We start from the raw sequence: 24927 nt of genomic DNA on the forward strand, positions 1-24927 counted from the left end.
CACGGTCACGGTCACGGTCGAGAATTCCGACCGACACCATGCCACCACGGAGAAAACCATTCATTGGACGCGGGGAATCCAGAACTTGATCAAGGATGGAACGGACAGTGGATATCATTCATGTGTGTACATCAGGGAGGGCAAGAACAAAAAAAAGAACAAGGATATCTTGATCGCCATCCACTATTACTGTGGCGCGGCCGACTTGGAAGTGCGCGGAATGCGCAGATTGGCCTTGACTCTCTCCAACAACTCTTCCCGCGTTGCGTTCTCATTTGGCAAAAGTCCTCTCTGTGATGAATTGTTAGATTGCATGTTACAACATCTTTGGACGGCACCTTGCCCTTGGGTGGGTCGGTGGGTGAGTGATGATATATAGGGACATACCGCACGAAGCCACCTTCGCATCTCGTCCGCGGTCCAGTTTTCAGGGTCTGTGGATGTTAATTAAATTCATTCGGGCGCAGTAAGATATTGACTGACTGCCTTGGGGATCGTCTTGGGCGGGAAAGACATCGGTGCCCCAGATGGACCATGCCGCCACTGCGGTCACCATCCCTGCGAAACCTGTCGTAATGAGTTAGATTTAGGTGTCTTTTTGTTATCAGAGATATACCAAGTGGTATCATTCATTACCAAGGAATAAATTCTGTATTTGAACGTTATTAATGATGAGTGGATGAGGTTCAGGTTCATAGAAATTGGTTGCGTACCTTGGAGTTGAGAGCTCGATCTAGTTGAGTGGGGGGCCATGTTGATGGTATTTCCAGGGGTGTTGACTATTTCAATGGAGAAGTAGAGGAATTTAGGAAAGAAGAAGGTAGTTTTCAGGTATTAATACTTTGAGAATCGTGGAAGCCTATCCTGGGTAGCTACTAGTAGCAAATAACTAGCAAAGGACAGGTCGACAGTTAAATTGACCAATTCACCAGTTGGTCGTTCACCGCCACCGCCACTGTGGATCCTGGCTTCTCCATGATCTACTTCAACTTCAACCTCAAGTATAGCCGGGCACCACGGGTTCTACCCCAGACATTCACAGCTGATTGGGTGTTTCGTGTTTCAGAGCTTAGAGCCATGAACATGTAGTAGCTCATTTCCACCGCTTCCACCAACACTATTCCAAACTGTCAGCTGTTGAGAGTAGGAAGGCAGTCCTCTCGATTCGAGTATCTGAGCATCGTCACGGGTATATTAAATCCGCTGCAAATTAGCCGCAAGAAGCCCAACTCTAAAGAAAAATGAAACACTATGGGACGCTTCTTTTTTAAGTTACCTAGGTACCTAGGTATGGCGCGCCATAAGCGCAGGGTGGTCAGTAGTTGTATATAGAGGTATTTTACAGTGGTGTTGCAAACGTTTCCAAGCCCTTGTTGACCGACCTGGTCTCCGCCTTCCGAAGGTGAACTAGTAGCTACCTAATATAGAATAGATTATCTACTCTATTCCGTCTTAAGTAGCTACTAGTCTGCCATTAGAAGGCGGTCAAAAATTGTGGACAATAGGAGGTTGGAAACTGTTTCAACTGTACTGGCAGAGATAATCATCGATTCCCTGATATCTATCTCCGGAAAAAGGTAGGCTTCGCAATCGACGGATTACAAATCGATATTATATAGTTGGAGGTCCAGATTGCTCACCAGAGAATGATGAACCTTACCAAGGTAGTCTACACTGGGATAAGGCCCCCGACATAAATTTGTGTTCATCTTCAGCAAGTATTGAGATATCCATTCAGACAATTGGAGTAGACAGATGGATTGTCTGATGCTTCAACTTATGATGATGCTTGCAGCGGAAACACATACCGCTCCATATACCAAGACGAGGGCGAACGGACTCTGTAATGTCTATCACGTTGGATGGGCCCGGAGTTTGATTTAACCTTTTCCAATACGCGTACCCTTTTTGGTTATCGGGTTCCCGGCCAACAAGTGGTGCTAAACCTTCGAGGTCAGGGTCAGGTACTTCGCGGATCCGAGATGATGGTTGGAAGAGGTGGAGTCCACGCTGTACGTCCGATTACTGACAAGGCATTGAGTGGTGGAATGGGCTACTACACATGGGTTGGGAAGCCGTATCGGAATTCTTGGAAATTAAAAACGGTACGACTGGTACCTGATGGAGATATCAAAGCCCTCGTTGGGGAGTTTGATGTAAGTTTAATGCCCCTATCCAAAATACATTACACCATCGATGGTTATTAAACTCAGATACCGAGGTATAGCATTGCAGAATGGTGAGTCTTGCTTTGGGCTCGCCAATTTCAAAAACATCTGTCGAGCCATGATCAGAAACAACTTGAGTATTCTAATAGTGGATTGCTTCATTTCCCACGACCTATTTGATGGATCTATTTATTAACTAAATCCTCTCCCTTAATACCGACTGTCGACCAGGGGAGTACGCTATGATCCTCTAAATAGGCCGCGGCAAGATTGTGGTTCGGTTTGTAGATCTGGCAACCACAACCCCCAAAATTGCCGTGGTTGCTGCTAGTGCCACAGCCCAGTTCCGAACAAAGTTGTAAGCAACAATAACTAGTGAGCTAGTAACCTTGGAAAGCAACCCCTACCCACCGGAGGTTATCAAGTCTACGTAATGACATACTAATATATCTAGTAGGACTCAAATACCTAGAGTAGATTCCCCTTCTCCTTACCACCCTTCTTCTGTATCTTGCAGCCTCCGCTCCCTACGACACCCTTTACTTATACACTGATGTCGTCTTATCTACCACAATGGCTGACATGCTCGAGGCCATTCTTTTTCTCACCTCGATCACATTCATTATCGCCGTGGGCCATTCGGCGATCCAAGCGTGGGCTCTATCCTCTCCGGTTTTCTCTCTTTCTTTTCCAGAACATGGCTGAAATTGCCGGAATGGGATAGGTATGCCTTCTATAGACGGTATCGCGTTCGATTGCAGATCTCGAATAAAACACCCTCGCTTCACGCTCGAGAATTACTCGACATGGTCCCGGATACCATCCCACTGATCGCCAACCCGGAACCTTTGGCACATTCGCGGCAAGATACAGTGTTAGGGAGTCAGCGATGGCCAGGCTATGATGACCCGCGGAGGCCCTTGTATACGCGCCCGATACCCAGGAGCATGAGCACCAGCATACATCCGAGTCAACACCCGCACCTGAACTCCAACCCGGGGCCATATCAAGCTAGGCAAGAGTCATCACCGTCCACTCGGCCATACACCAACTTTGGAGCAACTGTTCATCCTCATCCTCATCCATATCCTCCTCTCAGTGTTAATCGGGTCAACCATCCGTTTGATAGTCGCCACACCGGATACCGTCAGCCACTCCCCCAGCCACACCACGTGACACAGGGCTAAGCGGGCAAACCCTAAACCCAATCTGATCCACACAATTTCCCGCTGTCGTCAGTGATTCGAGCCTCTCCATCGCATCATCACCTGCATCAAACCGCCATTATGCCTTCCGAAGTCTCCGATATCAAGCAGTTCATTGAGATCTGCCGCCGCAAGGACGCCTCCTGTACGTTTTTTCCAACTCTACCCGCCCGAGACCCCCCCATGGGACAGCTCGGTGGATCGCCCGGAGATCAACCGCTGACACTTCCCTTCACTTTAGCTGCCCGCATCAAGCGCAACCGCAAGTCCCAGCAGGTCAAGTTCAAGGTTCGCTGCCACCGCAACCTGTACACCCTTGTCCTCAAGGAGTCCGACAAGGCCGACAAGCTCAAGCAGTCCCTGCCTCCTTGTACGTCATCCCCACACATTCCGTTCCCCGCTATTCCCCAAAACACGTCAAGAAAACATATCGACTACCTCAATTGAAGCTGTTCATGAGGAAGCTTGATATACACAACACCTTGATAATACTTCTCTATCGCAATTGAAGCTTCTACTAACTCCTTCTCCTTCTCTCCAGCCCTCAAGGTCGTCGACGTCTCCAAGGGAGACAAGAAGAAGTCCCTGTAAATCCAATAAACATGGAATGAACAGAGGGTCGGAGTGCGGTGCGATTGGTTGTTGATGCATACGATGCCAACTGTTGGAGAATTACCCGAACCGGACATGATCTCTCAACGAGCCGACACGGGGATGGATGGCTCCTGCCGCCGGATGTATCTGTGCTGTGGTGGTTTCAATTCCCTGCGACTTGACTGATGAGGTGAATTTCTCATTGATCGAGACGACTCGCTTTCGGACGCACTCGAGGAAATGCTTTGTCGGAGCTTTTTTGCAGTCCCTTTAAACAATCAAACAAAAAACAGTTGAAACATCCTTAACTGGATTTTTTTTACCTGGCCTTTCGCGTATGCGCCGAGGCAGTTTTTATCCATCATCTTCCTCCTCGCATCTCTATGCACCAGTCGTAGATGTAGAGCCTGTTGTAGTTCGTACTATGATTTGGGTAATTTTGACTTTCATGAGTAGAAAGGCATTGTCCGCCGGTATCCTATGTGGCGCTGGTGGCGCCGGGTTGAATGCTCAAAAAGGCTTTATTGGAACAAAGCTCTCTCACATCTCTTCGATTCCTTTCACCTGATAATACCTTGTACATCTCGACCATGGTTTCGACAAAGATATCATTCAAGTGATTCGCTTGATTCTTTGTTCGCAATGTCTCAAGGTAAATGCTTCATTGTCGTCTTTGTACTGCTGTTGAAAGTACAAGAAGGGAATGTCTTAAATGCTCCATGGCTTGACACAAAGACAGTGTTTGCATAAAGCTAGCCTCGGTGCCCATCAAATAGCTGTTTGCCAGCGACATTCATTGCGACCTTGCATACTCACCATCATGGATTCCATCGATCTTGACCTCCTCGATACCTTCGCGCCGGGATACAATCCCACTTACTTCCATAGCCCCTCCAACTCCATGGAGGTGGACATGTCTTCCAGCGACTCTTCTAATGCCACGGATTGGCTGTCAACCCAGAGCAATGCTCCTCACGCTAGATCCGCGCCACCTTCACAATTCTCAACCTGGCTACCAGGTACAATGGCGAAGTTACCCCTGGAACTAGTCTTTAACATCCTCGACGAAGTACTAATCGGTCAAACCGATCGACTAACCCATGCAAGTTTACATGGCCTGCTCAGTTTTCGCGCGGCAAGCAATCATACGAGAGCGATGGTCACCTCATATATGCAGAACAATAGTATATTAACTTACCTTCGACAGCAACTCCTTCATCGGAAAGATCCTCGCTGTGTCAAGTGGTATCGATCTCACCCAGACGCCTCTATGGCGCTATTCGACCCTTCAAGTTTACACATAAGCAGTACCACCACAAAAGAGCTCCCAGGATGCGACATCATCACCAATATAATTGTCGACGACTGCCCCGAATGCTTCGACACCCTTTGCAAAAGCATTCGCGGTCTCGGATCAGCACACGCAGGTTGTAACGAGAACGGATGGGCATTCATCGGCATCGCCATCCGATCCGGCTCTTACAGAATGCTACAGCGGTTCTTTCTCTCAGCTTGCAATCCATACGCGTACAACTCGCCCAGTCTCGCACTGATGGCCTCAGCAAACTGCCTAGAAGCGGCACCCACCATCCTCGGGATGCTGGCATACCAGCAGGACCCGGTATTCGCTGAGAAGGTCCTCGATTTAGTGGGGCCCATTGTCCTTCAGGACAGTAGGCCTGGTGCGCTGGCATACGTTTTCGCTTCTAGGGAGAAAGACATGCTTTGCAAATATATCACCCCTCGCACGGGGGAGTCGCTAATACAGCTAGGTATCAAGTTGTGGGAGCGCACATTATACAGCGGTACCTCTTCCCATCATTCACTGGGCGCCTGGCACGCTGCCGTACACAATGGGCCTGAATTTATGAAATACTTGGATAAATATAGCCCCACACATCTCATCTTCTCTGGTAGTCTCCGGGGTGCAATGCCGATCGATCATGCTGTTTGGGCTAACAGACTGGATTCCTTTAGATGGCTATTTGCCAAGTTTCAACTCGTGGAAATCGTTTCCTACAGGATGGCAATCGAGAGACTGTTGCAGATTGTCGCAAACCACATGTCGCCCGAGAGCGAAGTTATGCTCGAGGAGATTCTTCTTGGGCCAGGGCCGGATAGGGATAATTTTTACGTGGCTGCGCTGCTCTTCAAGAATATTGCTCTTGGGTTGAAAGAAGCGGTACTGACACAAGCTGTTCGTTCAGATATGAATCAGAATGACTTGGATATTTTCAGAGACGAACATGAGCAGATAGCTGTTCGGAAATGTCTTGCAGTATCTAGGGTCTTTTTTAACACTGGTCTTCCGATGAAGGTACTGACCAAAGCACAGGCCAGTGCAGAACATTTCGATGCGGTTCTTATGGCAAAACAATGTGGGTTTGAGTATCTGGAGCGCACTCTTTACTCTTATCATCGGGTTTGAGTGTCTCATCTGTTATTAATGCCAATAAAATAGATTAAGGAATTCAACAATAGACTCGGACTATTGATCATTTCAAGTTCTCTGCTTTGTTTTATATTATCTTATGCTGTGACCCCTATACATGATACCGTATCTATATCGGGCAGCATGGGCACTGTACTCGTCACACAGCCTACTACTAGTAGTACTAAGTTAAGTAAGTATATGAATTGAAAAGTACGCTTAAACATATTGATACAATAGTACTACTAGTTGAGCTTGACTCAATGGATCCAGCAAATGGCATAAATAACAGTCAACCACGGAAGGTATATTACGATATTGTTAATCTTAGTAATAGAGAACAATTCTCGTAAGGAATTAACTAATAACTAGTATGTTACTACCCGTGGACACCTCTGGACATGCGGTCTATCATATTCACCGACTAAACGGTCAAGGGGGAGCACGGAAACAAAATAAAAGTCAAGTGGTATATGCTTAAATCCTGTCGAATCAAAGATCGTGCACAGAGTGAAACATGTTGATCATTGCTCTTCATGTCACGGCAATGGAGCTGCTTACTGCATCCTCATCCTGCTTGGCATGTCGCATCCCCTTCTTGGCATAATAATTTTCATCCAACGTTTGATGCCGTCGGACCGTTTCCCCGGATTACAATTTTTGACTGCCTTATGCAACCACAAGGACCCCGGGCCATTCATGCCTCCTCGTAACTTCGAACCTTATTCTCCCGTTGATTCAATTCTATTCGTGACATAACAGACCTTCCTACGAGTATTTCAGGATATGAATTAATCAACCGACTGATCTGCAAAGCACCGGCTGATGTGGACCAAGGACCCACCCTTGACAGGAGTTATGAAACACTTGGCTACTTCATACAAAGACATCAGACTGCTCCGGATAATATCCATGAGACTATTCCAGTATCAGAACGGAGTCTCCAAGGGTCAAGTCTCGAGAATACTATTGTGACAGGACAATCAGGGACCATGAGCCGTGAAGAAAATAATATTTAAAGCAGCAGAAATATTGTCTTTGATCAAATCAATCCGCTCATTCTCTGCAAATCGCCAAACAATGGCTCTTTCTAAGATCGCTGCTCTTACTACCCTTCTGGCTTCGGCCACCATGGTCGCAGGCCATGGCTATGTCTCGAGCATCGTCGCCAATGGCAAAACGTATGTAAATCACTGGCAGACTATCGATTTCCAACATTTTTACCCACTTGAAGTCACGTCTTATTAACATCTCCCAGCTACACGGGCTATCTCGCCAATGAATACCCCTACATGGACAGTCCACCCGACAGCATTGGCTGGTCCACCACAGCCACCGACCTTGGCTTCGAAGACGGCACTGAGTATTCCTCCGAGAACATCATCTGCCACCGCGACGGTAAAAACGGCGCCATCTCCGCCGAAGTCAAGGCCGGTTCCGACATCGATATCCAGTGGACCGAGTGGCCAGAGTCCCACCACGGACCGGTCATCACATATCTCGCATCCTGCGACGGCGACTGCAGCAGCGTCGACAAGACCAAGCTGGAATTCTTCAAGATCGAGGCCGTCGGCCTGATCGATGGCAGCAATGTCCCCGGCAGCTGGGCAACTGATAAGCTGATCGATGCCGGAAACCGCTGGACGGTGACTATTCCGGACTCGATCGCTGCTGGTAACTATGTGATGCGCCATGAGATTATCGCCCTCCACTCGGCTGGTCAAAAGGATGGGGCGCAGAATTATCCCCAGTGCTTGAACTTGAAGGTTACTGGTGGCGGTAGTGCTGATCCTGAGGGTACCCTCGGTACGAAGCTGTATACCGAGGAAGATAAGGGTATTCTGGTCAACATCTACTCGACTATCTCGAACTATGTTATGCCCGGTCCGGCTCTGTTCAGTGGTTAAATACCGCTTTTTCTTTTTGAATGTCTTTGGGATATTGCCAAACCGGGCTTACTAGTAGTTTTATCGTTTGAAAGCTCTTTGATAGTTGCAGAAAACGGAATCTACAATTCATTGCAAAGCAATTCTATACCTCCAGCCTTGTATACCTCTATTCTCTCCGTGTATAAACAGCCTTCCAATAATCCTCAACACCAGCGACCCCAAGTTCCCCAACAACACCCTGAACCCCCAACTCCGTCCTCCTCAGCTCAAACTCTCCAAAGAAATTCGGCTCTAGAGAAAGCCTAACAAACCCCAGTCCCTCAAACAAAGCCAAACTGCGCAAGTTATTCTGACCAATCTTCACGCTGAAACATTCAAAAGCCAGCGGCCCCGCGTCTCTCAGCTTCCGCACACTCTCTGCATCATCAACACCCCGGCTCACGAACTCTTCCAAAATGTCGGTCTGATGTTCAATAATATACCGCATGAAGACTAATAGAGCCGCCTTCCCGAATCCGCGACGTTGGTTATTCTTTTCCGCGATCATGAGCTCGATTTCTCCGACGATTTGCGGCGGTGAGTCTCCCTCGTCTCCGTCATCGACTCGGAGGAAGAGATTGATATCTCCGGTCATTTTTTGAGGAGAGTCGGACTCTTTCGTGAGCACAGCCGGAGAGGCAGAGGCAGGCTCTGACGCTGATGATATAGGGTGGCAGATGATGAATGTTAATTTATCTGCGTCTTGGCGCCAGCTTTGTTGCATGGCGTATTCTTCCTCGACGCTTAGTGGTTCTGAAGCAGTTGCTTGTTGAATTTCCTGACTTGCAAGTTAGGAATTTTGCTTATTTTTTTTCGGGATGCATCGTTGTTGGTGATTTACCTCGTCTTGCATCCATTCATGGTAGCGGGGTACGTGCCATGTCGAGTATGGGACTAGAAGGACTTTGGAAGACAAAAGGGCTAGGATATCATTATGCGGTTAGTATCTTGCCCATAAAAGCTTGCCAACTCATATTTGATTATGGTTTCAGAGTGGAAGGGGCGTATAGATGGATGATCAGAAAGGCGGGGTGTGTACCGGTCTCGGCATTGAGCAACATGGTGACGGATATTCTGCGAGGAAATCGGGTATCCTCGGCAAGGCAATGGTACTAAAGATAGTTGTCGGGTTTCAATTCCTCTCTAGTCTTTCTCTAGTACTTATTGGAGGTTTGGAAAAGCTGCAGATGGGAGGTTGAGGCACGGTTCCGCCGAATCTTCGCTGGAGTGGGGCCTTGGCATTTGTCCGTGGTTGGCCGCCATCACCAACGCAGTTTCTGGTTTGTACTTTGTTATACTCGAGTCGATTCATCAATTGGGGATATATTTGGTGTCATTAGCTAATGGTAACATGCTAGCTCGATCATTCTATTTTTTCTCCTCTTGTCCGGCAAAAGTACCAAATCGGACCACCTCAACTTCTAGAGTTTCCGTATCGACTAGAACTAGTTCTCCGGTTTTCTGGAAACGCGGGATTGACAGTACTCGTACTCGGGTTGGTGAGTTATTCCCGGTGTCGGTCATTTCGGTATCACCACCATCCAGACGAAGCGGGATGATGTCTTCGATCAGGGTCGTCTTGAAGCTTGGCTGGCTGCCTGCGAAAAAGATGTGCGGGCAAGCCTCGAGCACGAACGGGTCGACTTCTTGGAAGGGGTAAGACCCTGGAAATAAATTAGCAAAGGGTACTTGGAAGTGGAATCAGAAGCATGAGACATACAAAGTGTATCCGGCGCCGTGGGAACACCGCATCGCCAGCGGAGCATAGCTTCCATGACCCGCATTCGAGCTTCAGAGTTATCAGTTTCGGAGTTTTCATCATCTCCGGCGAAATCCAAATATCGCAATACGTCGTCGACGTTCTGTCCACTGCAGCCCCATAGGCGCCATCCTTCCACATCACCCTCCCATGGGTTTGTGACGCTGTCGAACCAACCCGGCTCTTGCTTGTCGTCCCCGGGTACTGGAGGCGCGCAGTAAGCTCTGGCTTGCGGGAACATGGCCCGATGGATTCCCTGTTGAGGAAGAGAGAAGTTCGCTGGGTCTTGATCGCCGGGCATGAGGGTCACAGGAATACTGGGAAGGATCTCGGCCAGGAAATTGTCGAGTTGTGTGATGGGCAGGGCATTGTATGCAGAGGCGTCGTATCCGTATTTCTTTTGCACAGGCTTGGAACCTGGGGCGGGATCTATGGTCACAGGGGCACCGAGTGAGTTGCCTGCAATGACAAGTCGTGTGATTTTTGAAGCATTTGCTGAAATTCCATTCTGTGCACTTCCCAAACCCGTATATCCCAGAAGATAATCCGTTAACAGCTCCAAGGATAGCGTGTCGCTTGATGTACCAGTGATACCAAGTCCACTGACAAAGGCAATCTTGCCACCTCCCTCCGCTGAGCCTTTGACTTGTGTATTTGTTGGAGCACCACCATCCCTCTCCCACCGCGGAGGCTGCAGAGGCAGGTCCGGAACCTTGATATCGATCACCTCGAAGTCTCCGTTCGAGTTCTCCGTCCCGAGAACCGCAATAATGGCGCCTGTGACCAAATGTGTAGCAGAAAGGAATGTTCCAGTAAGACGAAGACGGCCGGACTCATCTTCCAGCATGATCTGGGTGGAGGACGGATCTGAAGGATCGGTGTAGGTGGAACGCGGCGCGGGTGCGGATGTGAAGTTCTGAGACACATGTTAGATAGACCATAGTCTATTTGAACTGGGAGGAGGTATGCACACCTCTTTTGTCAAATCCACCAGAATATTGGGCTTCAATGGCATATCCATATACACGGTGCCGGCCATCCAGCACAGCTCTCCCTGTCGCACATCCAGGACTCGATCCACGCGACGCGCATGCTCTCCAGCGATCTGTTCACGAAAACCAGAGATTGTCAGAGCAATGCAAATCTCCTTGCTATGTCACATTTCAAGTGTCCTTACGGTAAGTCCATCCCAGGCTGCTATGGCGACTTCTTCCACGGCGGGCTTCAGCCTCGCCAGGCGCAAGAAGTACATGTCGCCATATTGCTGCTTATAGTGTCGTTCGCCGCCGAGGGGTAATTTGAAAGTTTCAAGGGGGTTGTAGTAGGAGGGAGCACGGTAGACCTGTTCACAGTCTTCGTTGTCGTTACTGTCCAAACGGATTGCGATCAATGGTCAGCTGCAGTCCGAGCGGGAGAAGAAGACAATTTCCCCCGGGAACCAAGAAGGCCTAATGCAAGAGCTGACATACCTGGGAGACCGCAAGAAGCCGAAGTCTTCGTTTGGTGTCATTTTGGGGGGGGGAGGGGGGATCGGGCGATCCTCAAGGCGTGGGAAAAGTTGATGATGGGACAGCTTGGAACGCGGACGCGAAGCGAAGCGCGTCTAATTACATTCCCGCTTTGGGCGGGTCCCACTTTACTACTACTACTACTACTACTACTACTACTACTACTACTACTACTACTACTACTACACATCTATGCTAACAGCTAACAGCTAATAGTAGCCCATCCAGTTCAATATAAGCTTTTACAATTTATAAATTCAATTTGTTTCTTTTGGCATGGACTAAACTTTCCCAAAGGAAAATAGTAGTTCACTTGAATCGGGCATGAATGCCAGTGGCTCTCGTCACTCATGCCAAATCACTTTTCTCTCTTAATATTGAATTCATGAAATACGAGAACTTGAAGCAGCTACATAGTAGTTCTACAAATTGTGAGTCAGAAATTTATGCGATTTTCTCGAAGGGGATACAATACCATACATAGATTTTGAAGCTAGTGGGATAACCATCCCCGAGCGAGATGTCGATGAAGCATAGTCTGTAAGCTCAGAGCCTGGGATTCTTGTACGTGCATTAATATTAAGGACATAGATAATGACTGAAGAGGGCACTTCATAAAAAAACCCGACCAAGTTGCCTGTCCAAGAACCAGGCTTTAACCACCGGAAGTGGTAGGGGCACATTGGCGAGAGCACACCTACATTGTTGAGGTAGAAGAAAAGCTTTGGAAGAAGAAAACTGTTGACTGAATCAAGCATGCGAACGGCAAGTCATGTAAATCACACATACCTGATTGTCGAGTCTGGTCATGCTATTCTAGGACTAGAGTACTGCGTATCACTGGCGGCCCAGGGAATACCTTCCAATCTCCTACTCACACATGTCACGCATTATCATCTCTAGTGTCTGGCCATCCTCACTCCACGTACCATCAAGGCTGGCAAAGGAGGAATAGTGCGGGGATCCTTCAAAGTTACCCCTTCAATTGTGAAGGCACGGGAGCCTGAATCTACATGAATGGCTTTGGAGTGGACATAAAATGGCGTCTTTTCGGTATTCCTGATGTCTTTGGTGAAGGTTGTCAGGACATGAATAGGCCCTCCATCTGTCTGACCTTTCAGGAAAATTGTCTATATATTTTCGCTGATTGCGCAGGGAACACCATCGATGGTATAATAATCAAATTTGCGACGATAGACAATGGACGGGCCGCAGCAGCAGGAGTCTGATTGTGGGTGTCAATTAACCATTGGCCTTCCACCCAGCTCTCCAATAAGGCTTAGAGATGGAGAGAAAAAGTAATCTCCACCATTGGACTGAATGAAGGGTTGGAAGGAGGTCTCGCTATTCTGTCCATTACCGTCGACAAGGGCTGTGGTCAGGCGTTTGTGTTTTTCCTTTAAAATAGGTTTGACGAGTTGGCCCACGATAGCATCTTGTCCTGGGTTGACACCACCAGTAAACTTAGTCTTGTCGGCTGGGAATGTATCCAAATTGATCCAGCCTTGGGAGAAAAGTCAGTGGATAGGTCCAACTAATACACTTTGGGTGACTCACTCCTTTTCAGAAACTGAAAGCCGTTTCCAATACTGGATTGGTAGCATGTGAACATGAGACCACGGTCTTGCTCGGTCTTGGTCTCGTCAATTCCGACTTCAGGTCCGTAGGGAATACCGCGACGCATGATATCATTCATATCTCTATCGACGACTATGCTTCGGGGCTTGGTCTTGCGCATGTGCGAAGCAAATGGACACCTGTTGTGATCATTAAGGGGGGTAGTTAAACTCGTTCATCCTTGCGTCTTCCGGACAGTCTGCATCGGGATGCAGCTCAACAGGGGCCCCTATCACCCGTGTCAGTGTGTGGAATGAAAGTTGTACCACAAAACTGTGACTTGCCGCTTTTCCAACGTCCCAGCAGCCGCGCTCCTAACTGCTCTCCAGTAAAGTTGAGTTTAGGTGCTTCGGATTCCAGGTAGCTATAGTCATAGCGGTCAGGTAATTATCCCTATGATATGAGCACCAAGCTGGCTTACCTGTTGAACTCGGGCACAAACTGTTTGAGTTTACGGACAACGAGGTAGCTGCCATCCTTGGCCCAGGGAGGGTGTTGAGATTTGGCTTCGTTGTTCATATCTCCATCATGTCCGACGATAATGCGGCTGTTGTTTGTTAGTCAACAGGTGAGTATTTTCAAGTCCATGAAATAACTTACCCCGGACGGCACATGAATTGGTAGTTTCCATCCCCCTTCTCGCATTGCTTATCAAAGCCCTTCAAACGAGGCTGTGAAATGGCATCGAGGAAACCGAAGCTGTGGAGGTTTTAGGTTAAGAAGTTTCTAACGCAGAAAATCTCGATCACTTACTGTTCATGCTTTGCGTTCGCGCCCGGTCGCTCTCTTCCCTCGAGAGTCTTGATTTGCGTGATTCCTTGCTTTGAGCTGAAATACTTTTGAGCTAGCTCTTGCATAGTCGCCTTGACTGTCGATTCAGTCCCGCACACCAATACCACGCCGTCAACACCACCATTTTCCGCTTTGAACTCATTCATCCATTCCTCAATTTTATCTCTACCCTCAGTTACCATATCACCCTCCATACCCTTGCGAAACGGGTCATCCCTGAAGCCGTCAATGTCGTTGGACAGCTGTAACGAAAGCGAAGACTTAGTACTAGCCCATAGACATAAAGACCGATATGATTACATACCTTTTGCATTCCCTTAAAGCTGAAAGCGATGTTCACCGCAGCCAGTTGGAGCAAAGTACCCGGCTGCGAGGTTTTAGCCCTCTTTATGTCCTCCCTGTGTGCTTGCGCATCCGCAGAAGAGGTAATGACTTTATCATCCAGCAACTGTAAGAGACTAGGCTTGAAGGCATCGGCATCTTCGATCCGAAAAAACCAAAAGATTTGGTACTTTTTTGTCAGACCAGGCCTCATAGATAAATGTCAGTATCGCAACTAGCAGTGCTATTGACAGAAGGTCTCACCAAATATCGCCTTGGATGTTTTCAAAATCAGGAGTGGGAGGTACAGTCATTTTGCAATAGTGAATTTCTGTTCAAAGAATGGGAAATACTAGATGCAGAAGAAGGGATAGAGATATATCTGAATTTGTGCTGCCTCGGGCCTCACTTTATAGATTGTCGTGAAGGACTTGCTGCAACCTCATCCGAATGGCACCTCACATGCTGTCACAGCCGAAACATACTTTTGGCATATGACATGCATGAACAGATGTAACTGTAGATTCGGCCCCTTTATTACCTTCATTGGGATAGACACTGCTTGCGGAAGGTCTTAACTCTGGTGTTACATGGTAGATTTTCTAGTCTGCCTCATAATGGTATGTGGAGGGTATATTTCGGGGGCGTTGAGATGCCAATCTGGTGATTTGGTAATCCCGAGTATGAAAATAAAGAGCGGGAAGATGGCCAAGATACCCTTTTACTGAAAGAACGATTCATGGTGAAAATATTGGTTTGACGGATTGATTGGACACAGAATTTCCATTTCCTTGGGCGTAGACATGGCTGAAGAACATAGGTATTCTGGAGCTAGAAGGGATCGCCGCCACATCATTCTACACAATCAAAGTCAGAAAATCATCAATATCATTGATACGGGTGGCTTAATTGAGACTTATTCATCTAGGATCTTGTCATAGTCTTGTCTTGTCAGCGAGAGTGGCGCAGTAGGATATTTACCCATTTTCGTAGATGATTGCACATACCACCATGGTCCAACTGCAGTCAAATTCTGGGAGCGTTACAATGAGATAGCCCCACAGTTTCCCTTACTGCTGATTTAGGGTTGACGCTGGCGAGAAATTTCAATTGCTCTGAATTTCGTTGGTCGACGATTTGACTCTGACGTGTCAACTGGGGCGCTGGAAAGGAAAATAGAAAAATTACCGGCCCATGTCCCACTGTTCATGGCCGAATCAATATGATCTGAACTGGGTGATAGTCAGTTCCGTTGCATAGTGTGATCCGGCTTCCTGGCTAACATTCCTGTTGTAGTTGGACTGTACTGATGATCACAGCAATTGCTGCTTCCTGTTTTTGTAAACAACAATTCTGTAAAGGATGTCGACTTCCCGAGCTATAAAATATGACGGGAAGTATAACTCATATACTCTTGTTAGGCTAAATTGCCCTGTATGCTTTTATCATCTCGAACGATACCGTTTATGGAAGTCGATCTAGGTGATGATAGCTAGGGATGAATAGGGTTGCGGGAGATTGTGGGGCCGGCACTGGCGGGTTCGGGTAACGGATACGGCCTGTTGAGCTTAAGCTTACCCCTGAGGCTTTACATACCTCCTGAACCGTCCTAGTCCACGTTCCACACTTACAATCTAGCATGCCGGAATAGGTCACACAAATCTTTCCATGGTTTGGGCTCAACGAATAACTTCGTACGTTCATCATGGTCAACATTTTGATCCTCAGCTTCTGGCTCATCCCCAACGTAACTAAAGTAGGTATAACTATATGCCGTACACCTTGATTATTGGCTGATGTAGGAGAGACGGCATTCAACAATATTCCGGACTCCACTGAAGAGATTGGCTAGGAGTTTGTTATTTGTCCTCATCCGCGGAGAAGGGCCTCTGTTCTGAGCCGACACATTCCAGATGTATCCTGACATGGATCGAAGGCTTTGGCCTTTGTTACACGAGCCATGCTTGCCTCATTCCCAGGCCAAGTCTGGCATGCTGTAACGAAATGATCGTTAGGCTCTAGGGCATACACCATATTCGTGATTTTAAAAGCATTGAATGCTGCAAAGGATTGAGTTGCAACTCTCCCTGCACCCACATCCTTTGTCTGTTCAGTTTATGCCTACTTTTTGCGACCGAAACACCGTGACTCTACTCCCAAGATGAAGTATCGATGGCATGCGGGAGCTTTTCTACTGGGAACTGCCACTGCTAGGAGCCTTCGCGAGCTCGAGTCTCTGTATCTCGAAGGAACGACACCAGACACCGCCCGTATTGGTGGCCAGGATGTTCCGACACTGTCACAGGCTTTGCCACAAGGCCAGCCTATCGACCGTTCTGGATGGCAACTTCAATGTTCAACGGTTCAGAGTGGTCATGACTGCGATCAAGCAGTTGATGATTCGACCAACACATTCTGGCAGAGTGCAGCCAGCAGTGACGCTCAGACTATCACTGTTAACTTGGGGCAAGAACGGGTCGTGAATGGGTTGACAATGGTTCCCAGGCAAGAAACAAAGGAGGAGTATGAGAAACCGGCGAACCTCATCACAAAACATCAAATACAACTCAGTACTGATGGCGAAAACTGGAATGAGGTCTCATATGGAACCTGGTGGGACACCGGCAAGGCCCAGCGAATGTCGTCGTTTCAGCCTCAAAAAGCCAAATACGTGCGTCTGTCTGCTCCTGCTACCGATGCCATCGCAATTGCAGACCTGCAAGTCTATGAAACAAAGTTTATTCCTCCAAACCCTGCCTTGGGTGCTTGGGGCCCAACAATTGATTTGCCCCTGGTTCCTGTCGCTGGGGCCGTGGATCCTATTTCCGGCGCGGTGGTGACATGGTCGGCTTGGGGCTACAATATTTTCGTTGGCAGCCCGGGTGGCGATACACAGACAGCTACTTGGTATCCCAAGAAGAACTCAGTAAGCCCGAGAGATGTCGAAGAAACGCACCACGACATGTTCTGTCCTGGTATCTCGACCGACGAAAACGGCAAGATCGTCGTCACTGGAGGAACCGATCAAAGTCGGACCAGTATTTACAACACAACTGTTGAAAATTGGTTCGAAGCAGCGGCCATGAATATCGAACGTGGCTACCAGGCAACTTCGACGCTATCCGATGGGCGTATCTTCGCCATTGGCGGTTCATTCAGCGGCGGAGTTGGTGGTGCGGACGGTGGCGAGCGTGTTGCTGCGCAGGGCAAAGACGGTGAGATCTACGACCCTATAGCCGATGAATGGACTGAGATCCTTGGAGCAAAGGTCTCGGCTATGCTTACCAACGACATCCGTACCTACCGACAAGATAATCACGGCTGGTTATTCGCTTGGGCTAACGGCACTGTGTTCCAAGCCGGTCCCAGTAAAGCGATGAACTGGTATGGTACATCGGGAAACGGCACCACCACTTCTGCTGGAGATCGCACTGGTGATGATGACGCTATGTGTGGAAACGCAGTCATGTATGACAAAGGAAAGATTCTTTACTTTGGTGGCTCTCCCAATTACGACAACAGCACTGCGACGATCAATGCTGGCATCATCACGATTGACCAGCCCGGGGAGAGTGCGTCTGTCGAAAAGGCAGGCGTTGATGGAATGCATTACAAGCGCACTTTTCACTCCTCTGTTGTTTTACCAGACGGCTCGGTGTTTGTTAATGGTGGCCAGGATGTCGGGCTTCCTTTCGATGAAAGTGGCGCGCATTTGACGCCGGAGCGATTCATACCCGGTGCTAATGGCGGAGGCGAGTGGATTGAACAGCAAAAGAACAGCATCGTCCGAGTCTATCACAGTCTATCGCTGTTGCTTCAGGATGGCACAGTATTCACTGGTGGCGGCGGTTTGTGTGGAAATTGTAGCGCCAATCATTTCGACGGTCAAATTTACACGCCCCCATACCTGCTGAACGATGATGGAACCGTGAAGACAGACCGTCCTGTGATCAAAAATGCAACACCGGAGGTCAAGTCTGGCGATACCGTCGAAGTCACTACTGACGGTGACGTTGACGAGAGAGCGTCGATAATCCGCTATGGCTCGGCTACTCACACTGTCAACACTGACCAACGACGCCTTGCTGTCAAATTGACAAAGGACGGATCCAATAAGTACAAGTTCCAGATACCTGAGGCAGGCATCGCCCAGCCCGGGTATTATATGCTCTTTGTCCTGAAAGATGGCGTTCCCAGCCACTCGGTGAATGTTCGAGTATCGGTTTAAATGATATCAAGTGAATTTGATCTCTAATGGCGTTTGGCGTGAAGGTGCCCAGGTGGTTGAGGGATAATGTTTCTACTTCTTGAGGCAGCCATAGATAAAAACTAATAATGGGAAGTTACTATTTTGGCGCTATATAAAAAGCACAAATCTTAGTTTTTGTTTTTATTTTTTTTCGGCGTCATATCACTCTCTTGTCTGCTCTAGGTGGGCCGAGCTGGGAATGGAAAAGAACACCTCAAGAAGCTGAAGTTCAGAAGACCATCAAAAAGCATTTCACTTAAGCACTGTTGTGGGGCCGAATGCCAATTTTGGCATGGGCAGAGTGTAGACTGGCTCAATAGAGGCCTCTGGCCAGTCTCTGAGTAACCACTGAGCAATCGTGAGCAGTCACTGATTACTTAGAGCTGCTCAGTGAGTCTGATTCTGAGCGCCCTCATTAAAGCGACGGCACCTAGAATAGGAAAGCCCAGCATTGCAGGGGAAACATGGCACGTAGAGTCCCCTAGGTACTTGTAGCAGATACACCAGCATGGGCGTGCCATTTAGTATTCGACTTTTTCAAGTCGTGTTCAATCTGAACCCACGCCTTGTATACTTCTGCCCTTTCCTGGGCCGTGGACTCTCGCATTTCTTCGACTCCCTGTGAAATACGACCCAGGATAATCATGCATTTCTGATGTCTGCCCAGCGAGTCGTTGATGTCTCGAAGCATCCCACTCAATGGATATCCTGCTATACCCCATAGCCCTAATTAACATTAAAATTAGCTTGTAATATATAAGACCACGAAAACTTTGCGTTCATTTTCAACATACCTGCTGCTGGCTTGAGAAACAACCCTCCCACTGCTTTCCCGGCCCCCTTGAAAATCCCCTTAACACCTTCTTTCTTGAAACCATCGCGTGGATGAGTTCCTATGCCTTTGATACTGTAATAGAAACCGTCTCGGAGCTCCTGCGCTTACATCAGTATGACTGGTCCTAGAATGGCCGCTGGCTGGTATGGGTGATATTACCTCTCCTGCCGCTGAGAACCCGGTTCGAAGACTGACCACTTGGGGGTTTTCAGTTACTGTCGAATCGTGATATAACTTGGGAGCGTTGTGGAATCCTCTGGTCATGCCCAATGAAAAATCGGCTGGTAACCGTATAACCACCTTCGCAAACTTCTTGGACATCTTCTTTCCTTGCAGCACAGATTCGTGCAAAAATATGAATCTGGGTGGTTTCGAGGGTGTCAATGTGCTGCTCATTGGTTTCGCCGTTTTAAGTTGAAGAGACCTTTTGCGCTCCTTGCTCTGACCTCGATCGATTTCGTTGACATGGCCTCCGCCACCGTCCTCATCGTTCTCATCACCAGTGTCTTCCCCTGTACTTTCATCTAGACTCTCTCCAGGGCCCTGTTCATAATTCTCATTTCGTGATGGCTGGACTTCATTTTCAGTATTAGTACTAGTACTTGTTTCTTCGTTCCCAATACTGTCATCTGGGACTGTTGCATCCAGTGACGACTCTGCTGCTGCCCGGCATGCTGCGCGGCGCTCATAATTTTGGCGGGGGTGAGTTATTGCGCGAAAAGCAGTAACAAGATCACTCCCAATCTCTCTTGGAACATCAACAAAGCCAGCTATGAAGCTCGTAAGGGCTCCAAAGAGCACCTGGGCACCAGCAGAAAGTGGGTTAGCGGGGTCCATGAATGTATCGTATTCCATAGGACGGTGACTGGAGACAATCAGCAAAAGGAAGATCTACCAATTTTGGTGGCGTTACTTAGACAATACTTACAGCACGAGCATTTCCGGACTAAGCTTCCCAGATTTCACCAAGAGAGTTGCCGCAAAGGCACTCAAGTTAATGTCAGTATGTTTGAGATGCCAAGCAGCTGGGTGATTCCGAAGTATAGCGCATCTGGATAGTTGAGGATCAAGATTTCGATAAAAGCTTCTCACCCCATGGCGCACGCCAGACTCTTCTTCCATTTTCGTCGCAATAGCCTGTGCTCTATCCATTGTACTCGTCTCCAGCGCTTTCCGTATCCCATCTGAGAGATTCTGGGTATTCAGTTGTTTATATGGGATTGGTGCCGGGCCAGCTCCGGCCCGCGCAACGATACTTCCCCAAAATTGCTGGTCTCCGAAAAATGGGATAATTATCGTCGGTCGGCCTAGGGCTAGACCTGCCGCAGTAGTGCCAGCGCCACCGTGATGAATCACACATGAAACTTGCCGAAAGAGCCAATCGTGAGGGCAGTTTCCGATCATGAGAATGTTTTCCGGCACTTCGTCTGCTCCGAGGTTTCCCCAACCTTTCGAGACAAGGGCCCGCTGACCGGTTTTTTTGACTGCTTCAAATACAATCTTTGTCAATTTGGCAGGATTATCAACTACGATGGAGCCGAATCCGATATATATTGGTTTTGGTCCTGAAGCAAGAAATGAAGCGATTTCCGGAGGTGGCGTGTAGTTGCTCTCTGGCATGAGGAAGCCAAAGCCACAGACATCGATGTTCTCAGGCCAATCAGGAGGCTTAGGTAGTAACGAAGGAGACCTTTTTGAAATGTCAGAATGGTTCTTTGTCAATCAGGATGACGCTCCTACTAACCAGAGATAAGTATGCGGCACTTGTAGTCGGTGGAGTATATTCGAGGCGGTCATTGTGTCCATAGGTTCGAGGGATAGGGTATTTTTGCGAAGTGTGTTCAGAATATCTCCCAGTCCTTCCCATACCATCACATCTACAATGTTATATGACATGAAATTTGCAATGGTCGGCCTGCAGTTCTGGGAATGAACATTGGCTAATGGGTGGGGAAATGATTGAGTTGGCGACCAGGGCATCCTATTATTCATTAGGTACTCAATATATTTGCAAATAGTATATAAAAGGGTCGACTCACGTGAATATAATATGGAGAGGAATTCCTAGTCGTTGCGCGCAATGAATATGGGCTAGGCTCGGAGGATTGGCTATAATAGCGTCCGCCACGAAAGGCCGTTCTCGAAAATCCAGAGCTTTGTCGAATGGGTCTTCTTTGATCTGGTGAAGATGAGTCCCATCACCCTTTTCAAAGCAAGATCTCCAACATCCATTGAAAATTTCCCTCATCTCACGCCGACGCTTTTGGATTTCTCCGCTGCGTATTGCTTTGAACCCCGGTAAAAGGCCAGGGTTTTTTACCATGAAAGCCATCAGCTCCGTTGGATCTCCTCCGATATTGAAGAACTCGAGGCCACTATCGAGAACGAATTGCCGGAAAGTTAAATGTGTGGCCAATCTTACTCGGTGACCGTTGGATTTCAGTTCGCACCCTAACGCAACGAACGGTTGAATGTCGCCCCGAGAGCCAATTACTTGGATGACGATATTCAAGTGCAGTGGATAAGGCTCATCCTTTGCGAAGGGCTTCCCTTCTTCGGCGATTTGTTCGGCATCTTGGTCAGGATGTACATCCGGGCGTTGGATGCGGTTCAATAGCCCTGCGATGCTCGGTTTATGCTGGTCAATATGGATATCTAATCGGCCATCACCTAAGATAAGACGTGATCAAGTTAGTTCAATAAACTCGGAAGGCCAATATCACCGGAATAATATTTACTTAGAATACGAGCGCCAGTATCCAGCCCCTCATCGTGTATAAATCGCACTTTTTCAGGGCCATCTGGTGGTCGCTTGGTATCTTTAAATGACAGAGTATGCGAACGAACGAGGTTCAACCTCTCGAACGTGTGTGCAGGGGGCGGCGCTACAACAGCGGCCATGATTGAAAGGTAGTGTGTGTGGAGTGACTAGAAGATATGGCAAGATTGACGTTCTGGAGAAGTGATGGTCAAGGTGGGCGAAGCTCGCGCAAAATCCAACATGCGGAGGTATTTCCCCCCCTCTCGCTCTCTCGTAACCGAACATAACTTTTGCTCACGCGACGTGCATGTCATAACTAACTTCTGACAAACCCCAAGTTCAACGAGAAGAAGTGGTGGTGAATGACGTCAGTAGACTGGCGTGGCCCAAGGTAGATGAAGCTTGAGTTGGACGTGGAAAGATCGATGAGAGGCCCAGATCACAAATCACAAACATGCGCGCATCATCCGGTCTCAAGCCCGTGGTTGGTAAATAATCGTCTGTGGCAATCGGAAGACATCTGTCATTCATGATTTCTTCAAGCCAGAGGATCTGGCCCTATTTGTATCCAGAATTTGGCTCAAACGATTTGGTCCACGACTGCCCAGGTGGGTTAGCAGGTGGAAGGTGTAATTTCACGTTGAGAGCTAACTATGTCTTACTGCCCAGTGAGTGGGTGTGCCAGAAACTAACCGTGATTACTTCCATTTCATCTTCCCTACACGATTATACCATTGAATACGTCAAAAAGCTACCGAGATATAACAAATCTGCTAGATATGATACCCTCAGGGCCGTCAAGAAATGGCTAAAAAGATAATTAACACCTGGAAAACCTTGGAAGTACAAAGAAGTGCATTGTTCCCCAATAGGAGGCTCCGAGTGTCTGCTTTGCGCGCATAAAACTGTCTTATGACAAGCATAAAAATCTACTACTAGTATCCTTCGAAAATAGATAATCATTTTCTCTCTCGATTGGAATATTATTTTAAATTAGGATCCGTGATTACTACCCCATTGATCAATGATGGCTCCTCCGTGTATAAAATATGCGCAGTTCATAAGCCACGGCAGCCGATGAGAATCAGATGCCTCGGTCCGTCCGAGCTGCACAACTCTTCCCCGCATTCCGTACTCCGCATATATCTTGCAGATATCAACCAACACTCCGAGTCTCATATCCTTGCTAGCGCTGTGACTGTGAACCTTTTGCTCTTGTTCCAATTTAAAATAACCACCTCGGACACTCGATTGTCCATATATACCCTCGACACCACCTTACATACCCCCACAACAAAAACCTTCCACCTCATAACCACCGTGCATTCCACACAAGATGTCTATCCAAACACCCCTCTGCTCCCTCCTCAAAATCCAACACCCAATCCTGCTCGCAGGAATGGCGCGCGCATCCAGCGCTCCCCTCGCCGCCGCCGTCTCGAACGCCGGCGGCCTCGGCACAGTGGGCGGACTGGGTTACACCCCAGAGCAACTGGCCGAGATGCTCACGGAATTGAAATCTCTCCTAAGGGACCCCTCACTACCCTTCGGTGTGGATCTCGCCCTCCCACAAGTCGGCGGCTCAGCACGCGCTACAAACCATGATTACACACACGGACACCTGGACGAATTAATCGAGGTGACCATCTCGCACGGCGCGAAATTGTTTGTCTCGGCCGTCGGTGTACCCCCCGCACACGTCATCAAGCGTCTTCACGATGCGGGAATTTTGGTTATGAATATGGTCGGAGCACCTAAGCATGCGGAGAAGGCTTTCCGGGCTGGCGTCGATATTGTTTGTGCGCAGGGTGGTGAGGGTGGTGGTCATACTGGTGATGTTCCTTTCTCCGTGCTCGTTCCGGCTGTTGTGGATGTCGCGCGCAAATATAAGAGTCCGTTGACTGGTCAGCCTGCGCTTGTGGTTGCGGCGGGCGGAGTTAATGATGGCCGGAGTCTGGCTGCGTCTTTGGCTTTGGGTGCTGCGGGTGTGTGGGTTGGTACGCGGTTTGTCGCGTCTGAGGAGAGTGGTGCTAGTCGTTTACATAAGGAGGCTGTTGTTGGGGCTCAGTATGGTGAGACTCAGCGGACGCTTGTTGTGTCTGGTCGCCCGCTGCGCATGTTGCCCAATGACTACGTTAAGGAGTGGGAGAGTCGACCGGCTGATATTCTTGCAATGACTGGGAAGGGTGTTGTGCCTATGATGAATGATTTGGAGAATGATAAAGACATCGATATGCCTTTCTTAATGGGTGATGTGTCTGCCATCGTGAAGGAGATCAAGCCAGCCGGGGATATTGTCAAGGAGATGGTTCAGCAGGCCGTGGCGGTGGTGAAGCAGAATAATTCCTACCTCGTTGGCAGTGGCCCGGGGAGCAAACTATAGATAAACCTTTATTGGAACTGGCTGTGAGGGTAGTACTAATATCACCCCGGGAGGGATTTATTCGTTGTGAATATGACATGTACTTGTACAGAACCAGATGAACTTCAATGAACCGATAATAACCCTCGATTGGATGCTGCAAGTAACAAGCTAGTTACTGAGGAAAGGGGAGCATGAACATAGCTCATGCGGGAAAAGCCTAGGCTAGATATGCATGCTTCTTCCAAACAATAACCAAAATGGCCTTGCGGACCACATCAACTACCACGAACGTCCTATTCCGACCTTCGAGCATCTCGCATCTCACCAGAGAGAGGATGCGCTAGCCCACAATCAAACCAGAACCAGGAAATATCGGCAATAATTCTCAAAACTT

The 24927-nt window shown here is 48.3% G+C and overlaps 10 protein-coding genes across 10 annotated transcripts; 5 read left to right on the plus strand and 5 right to left on the minus strand.

Moving 5' to 3' along the window:
• Nucleotides 1-186: 186 nt before the first annotated feature.
• Nucleotides 187-753, minus strand: N7481_000649 (Ish1 domain-containing protein; the record flags this gene model as incomplete). Its single annotated transcript, XM_057259868.1, has 4 exons — nt 187-291; nt 388-434; nt 484-567; nt 714-753. 4 exons carry the CDS (start codon nt 751-753, stop codon nt 187-189), a joined length of 276 nt encoding a protein of 91 aa, XP_057127700.1.
• Nucleotides 754-3454: 2701 nt separating this feature from the next.
• N7481_000650 (60S ribosomal protein eL38) lies at nt 3455-3964 on the plus strand (the record flags this gene model as incomplete). The annotated part of the gene is made up of 3 exons (XM_057259869.1): nt 3455-3518; nt 3615-3743; nt 3915-3964. 3 exons carry the CDS (start codon nt 3455-3457, stop codon nt 3962-3964), a joined length of 243 nt encoding a protein of 80 aa, XP_057127701.1.
• Nucleotides 3965-4787: 823 nt separating this feature from the next.
• Nucleotides 4788-6395, plus strand: N7481_000651 (uncharacterized protein; the record flags this gene model as incomplete). The annotated part of the gene is made up of 1 exon (XM_057259870.1): nt 4788-6395. One exon carries the CDS (start codon nt 4788-4790, stop codon nt 6393-6395), a length of 1608 nt encoding a protein of 535 aa, XP_057127702.1.
• A 1083-nt stretch (nt 6396-7478) lies between these two features.
• On the plus strand, nt 7479-8305 carry N7481_000652 (AA9 family lytic polysaccharide monooxygenase; the record flags this gene model as incomplete). The annotated part of the gene is made up of 2 exons (XM_057259871.1): nt 7479-7579; nt 7657-8305. 2 exons carry the CDS (start codon nt 7479-7481, stop codon nt 8303-8305), a joined length of 750 nt encoding a protein of 249 aa, XP_057127703.1.
• A 148-nt stretch (nt 8306-8453) lies between these two features.
• On the minus strand, nt 8454-9050 carry N7481_000653 (uncharacterized protein; the record flags this gene model as incomplete). The annotated part of the gene is made up of 1 exon (XM_057259872.1): nt 8454-9050. The coding sequence occupies one exon, from the start codon at nt 9048-9050 to the stop codon at nt 8454-8456; it is 597 nt and encodes a 198-aa protein (XP_057127704.1).
• A 644-nt stretch (nt 9051-9694) lies between these two features.
• Nucleotides 9695-11595, minus strand: N7481_000654 (DNA-directed DNA polymerase delta subunit POL31; the record flags this gene model as incomplete). The annotated part of the gene is made up of 5 exons (XM_057259873.1): nt 9695-9990; nt 10047-11001; nt 11077-11190; nt 11263-11452; nt 11555-11595. 5 exons carry the CDS (start codon nt 11593-11595, stop codon nt 9695-9697), a joined length of 1596 nt encoding a protein of 531 aa, XP_057127705.1.
• A 1236-nt stretch (nt 11596-12831) lies between these two features.
• On the minus strand, nt 12832-14637 carry N7481_000655 (uncharacterized protein; the record flags this gene model as incomplete). Its single annotated transcript, XM_057259874.1, has 8 exons — nt 12832-13097; nt 13151-13350; nt 13530-13574; nt 13632-13757; nt 13811-13909; nt 13964-14244; nt 14307-14532; nt 14588-14637. 8 exons carry the CDS (start codon nt 14635-14637, stop codon nt 12832-12834), a joined length of 1293 nt encoding a protein of 430 aa, XP_057127706.1.
• A 1847-nt stretch (nt 14638-16484) lies between these two features.
• N7481_000656 (uncharacterized protein) lies at nt 16485-18551 on the plus strand (the record flags this gene model as incomplete). The annotated part of the gene is made up of 1 exon (XM_057259875.1): nt 16485-18551. One exon carries the CDS (start codon nt 16485-16487, stop codon nt 18549-18551), a length of 2067 nt encoding a protein of 688 aa, XP_057127707.1.
• Nucleotides 18552-19137: 586 nt separating this feature from the next.
• On the minus strand, nt 19138-22308 carry N7481_000657 (CAZyme family GT1; the record flags this gene model as incomplete). Its single annotated transcript, XM_057259876.1, has 7 exons — nt 19138-19298; nt 19367-19505; nt 19567-20272; nt 20336-21097; nt 21152-21388; nt 21447-22077; nt 22146-22308. Coding segments are annotated over 7 exons (2799 nt in total), but the record flags the coding sequence as incomplete, so codon positions are not given.
• A 1196-nt stretch (nt 22309-23504) lies between these two features.
• Nucleotides 23505-24551, plus strand: N7481_000658 (NAD(P)H-dependent flavin oxidoreductase; the record flags this gene model as incomplete). Its single annotated transcript, XM_057259877.1, has 1 exon — nt 23505-24551. One exon carries the CDS (start codon nt 23505-23507, stop codon nt 24549-24551), a length of 1047 nt encoding a protein of 348 aa, XP_057127709.1.
• Between the last annotated feature and the right edge of the window lie 376 nt (nt 24552-24927).

Source organism: Penicillium waksmanii (genome assembly GCF_028829765.1).
Source record: "Penicillium waksmanii strain IBT 27052 chromosome Unknown utg000001l:1.0-4852451.0:1.0-4856178.0, whole genome shotgun sequence".
Lineage (NCBI taxonomy): Eukaryota > Fungi > Ascomycota > Eurotiomycetes > Eurotiales > Aspergillaceae > Penicillium > Penicillium waksmanii.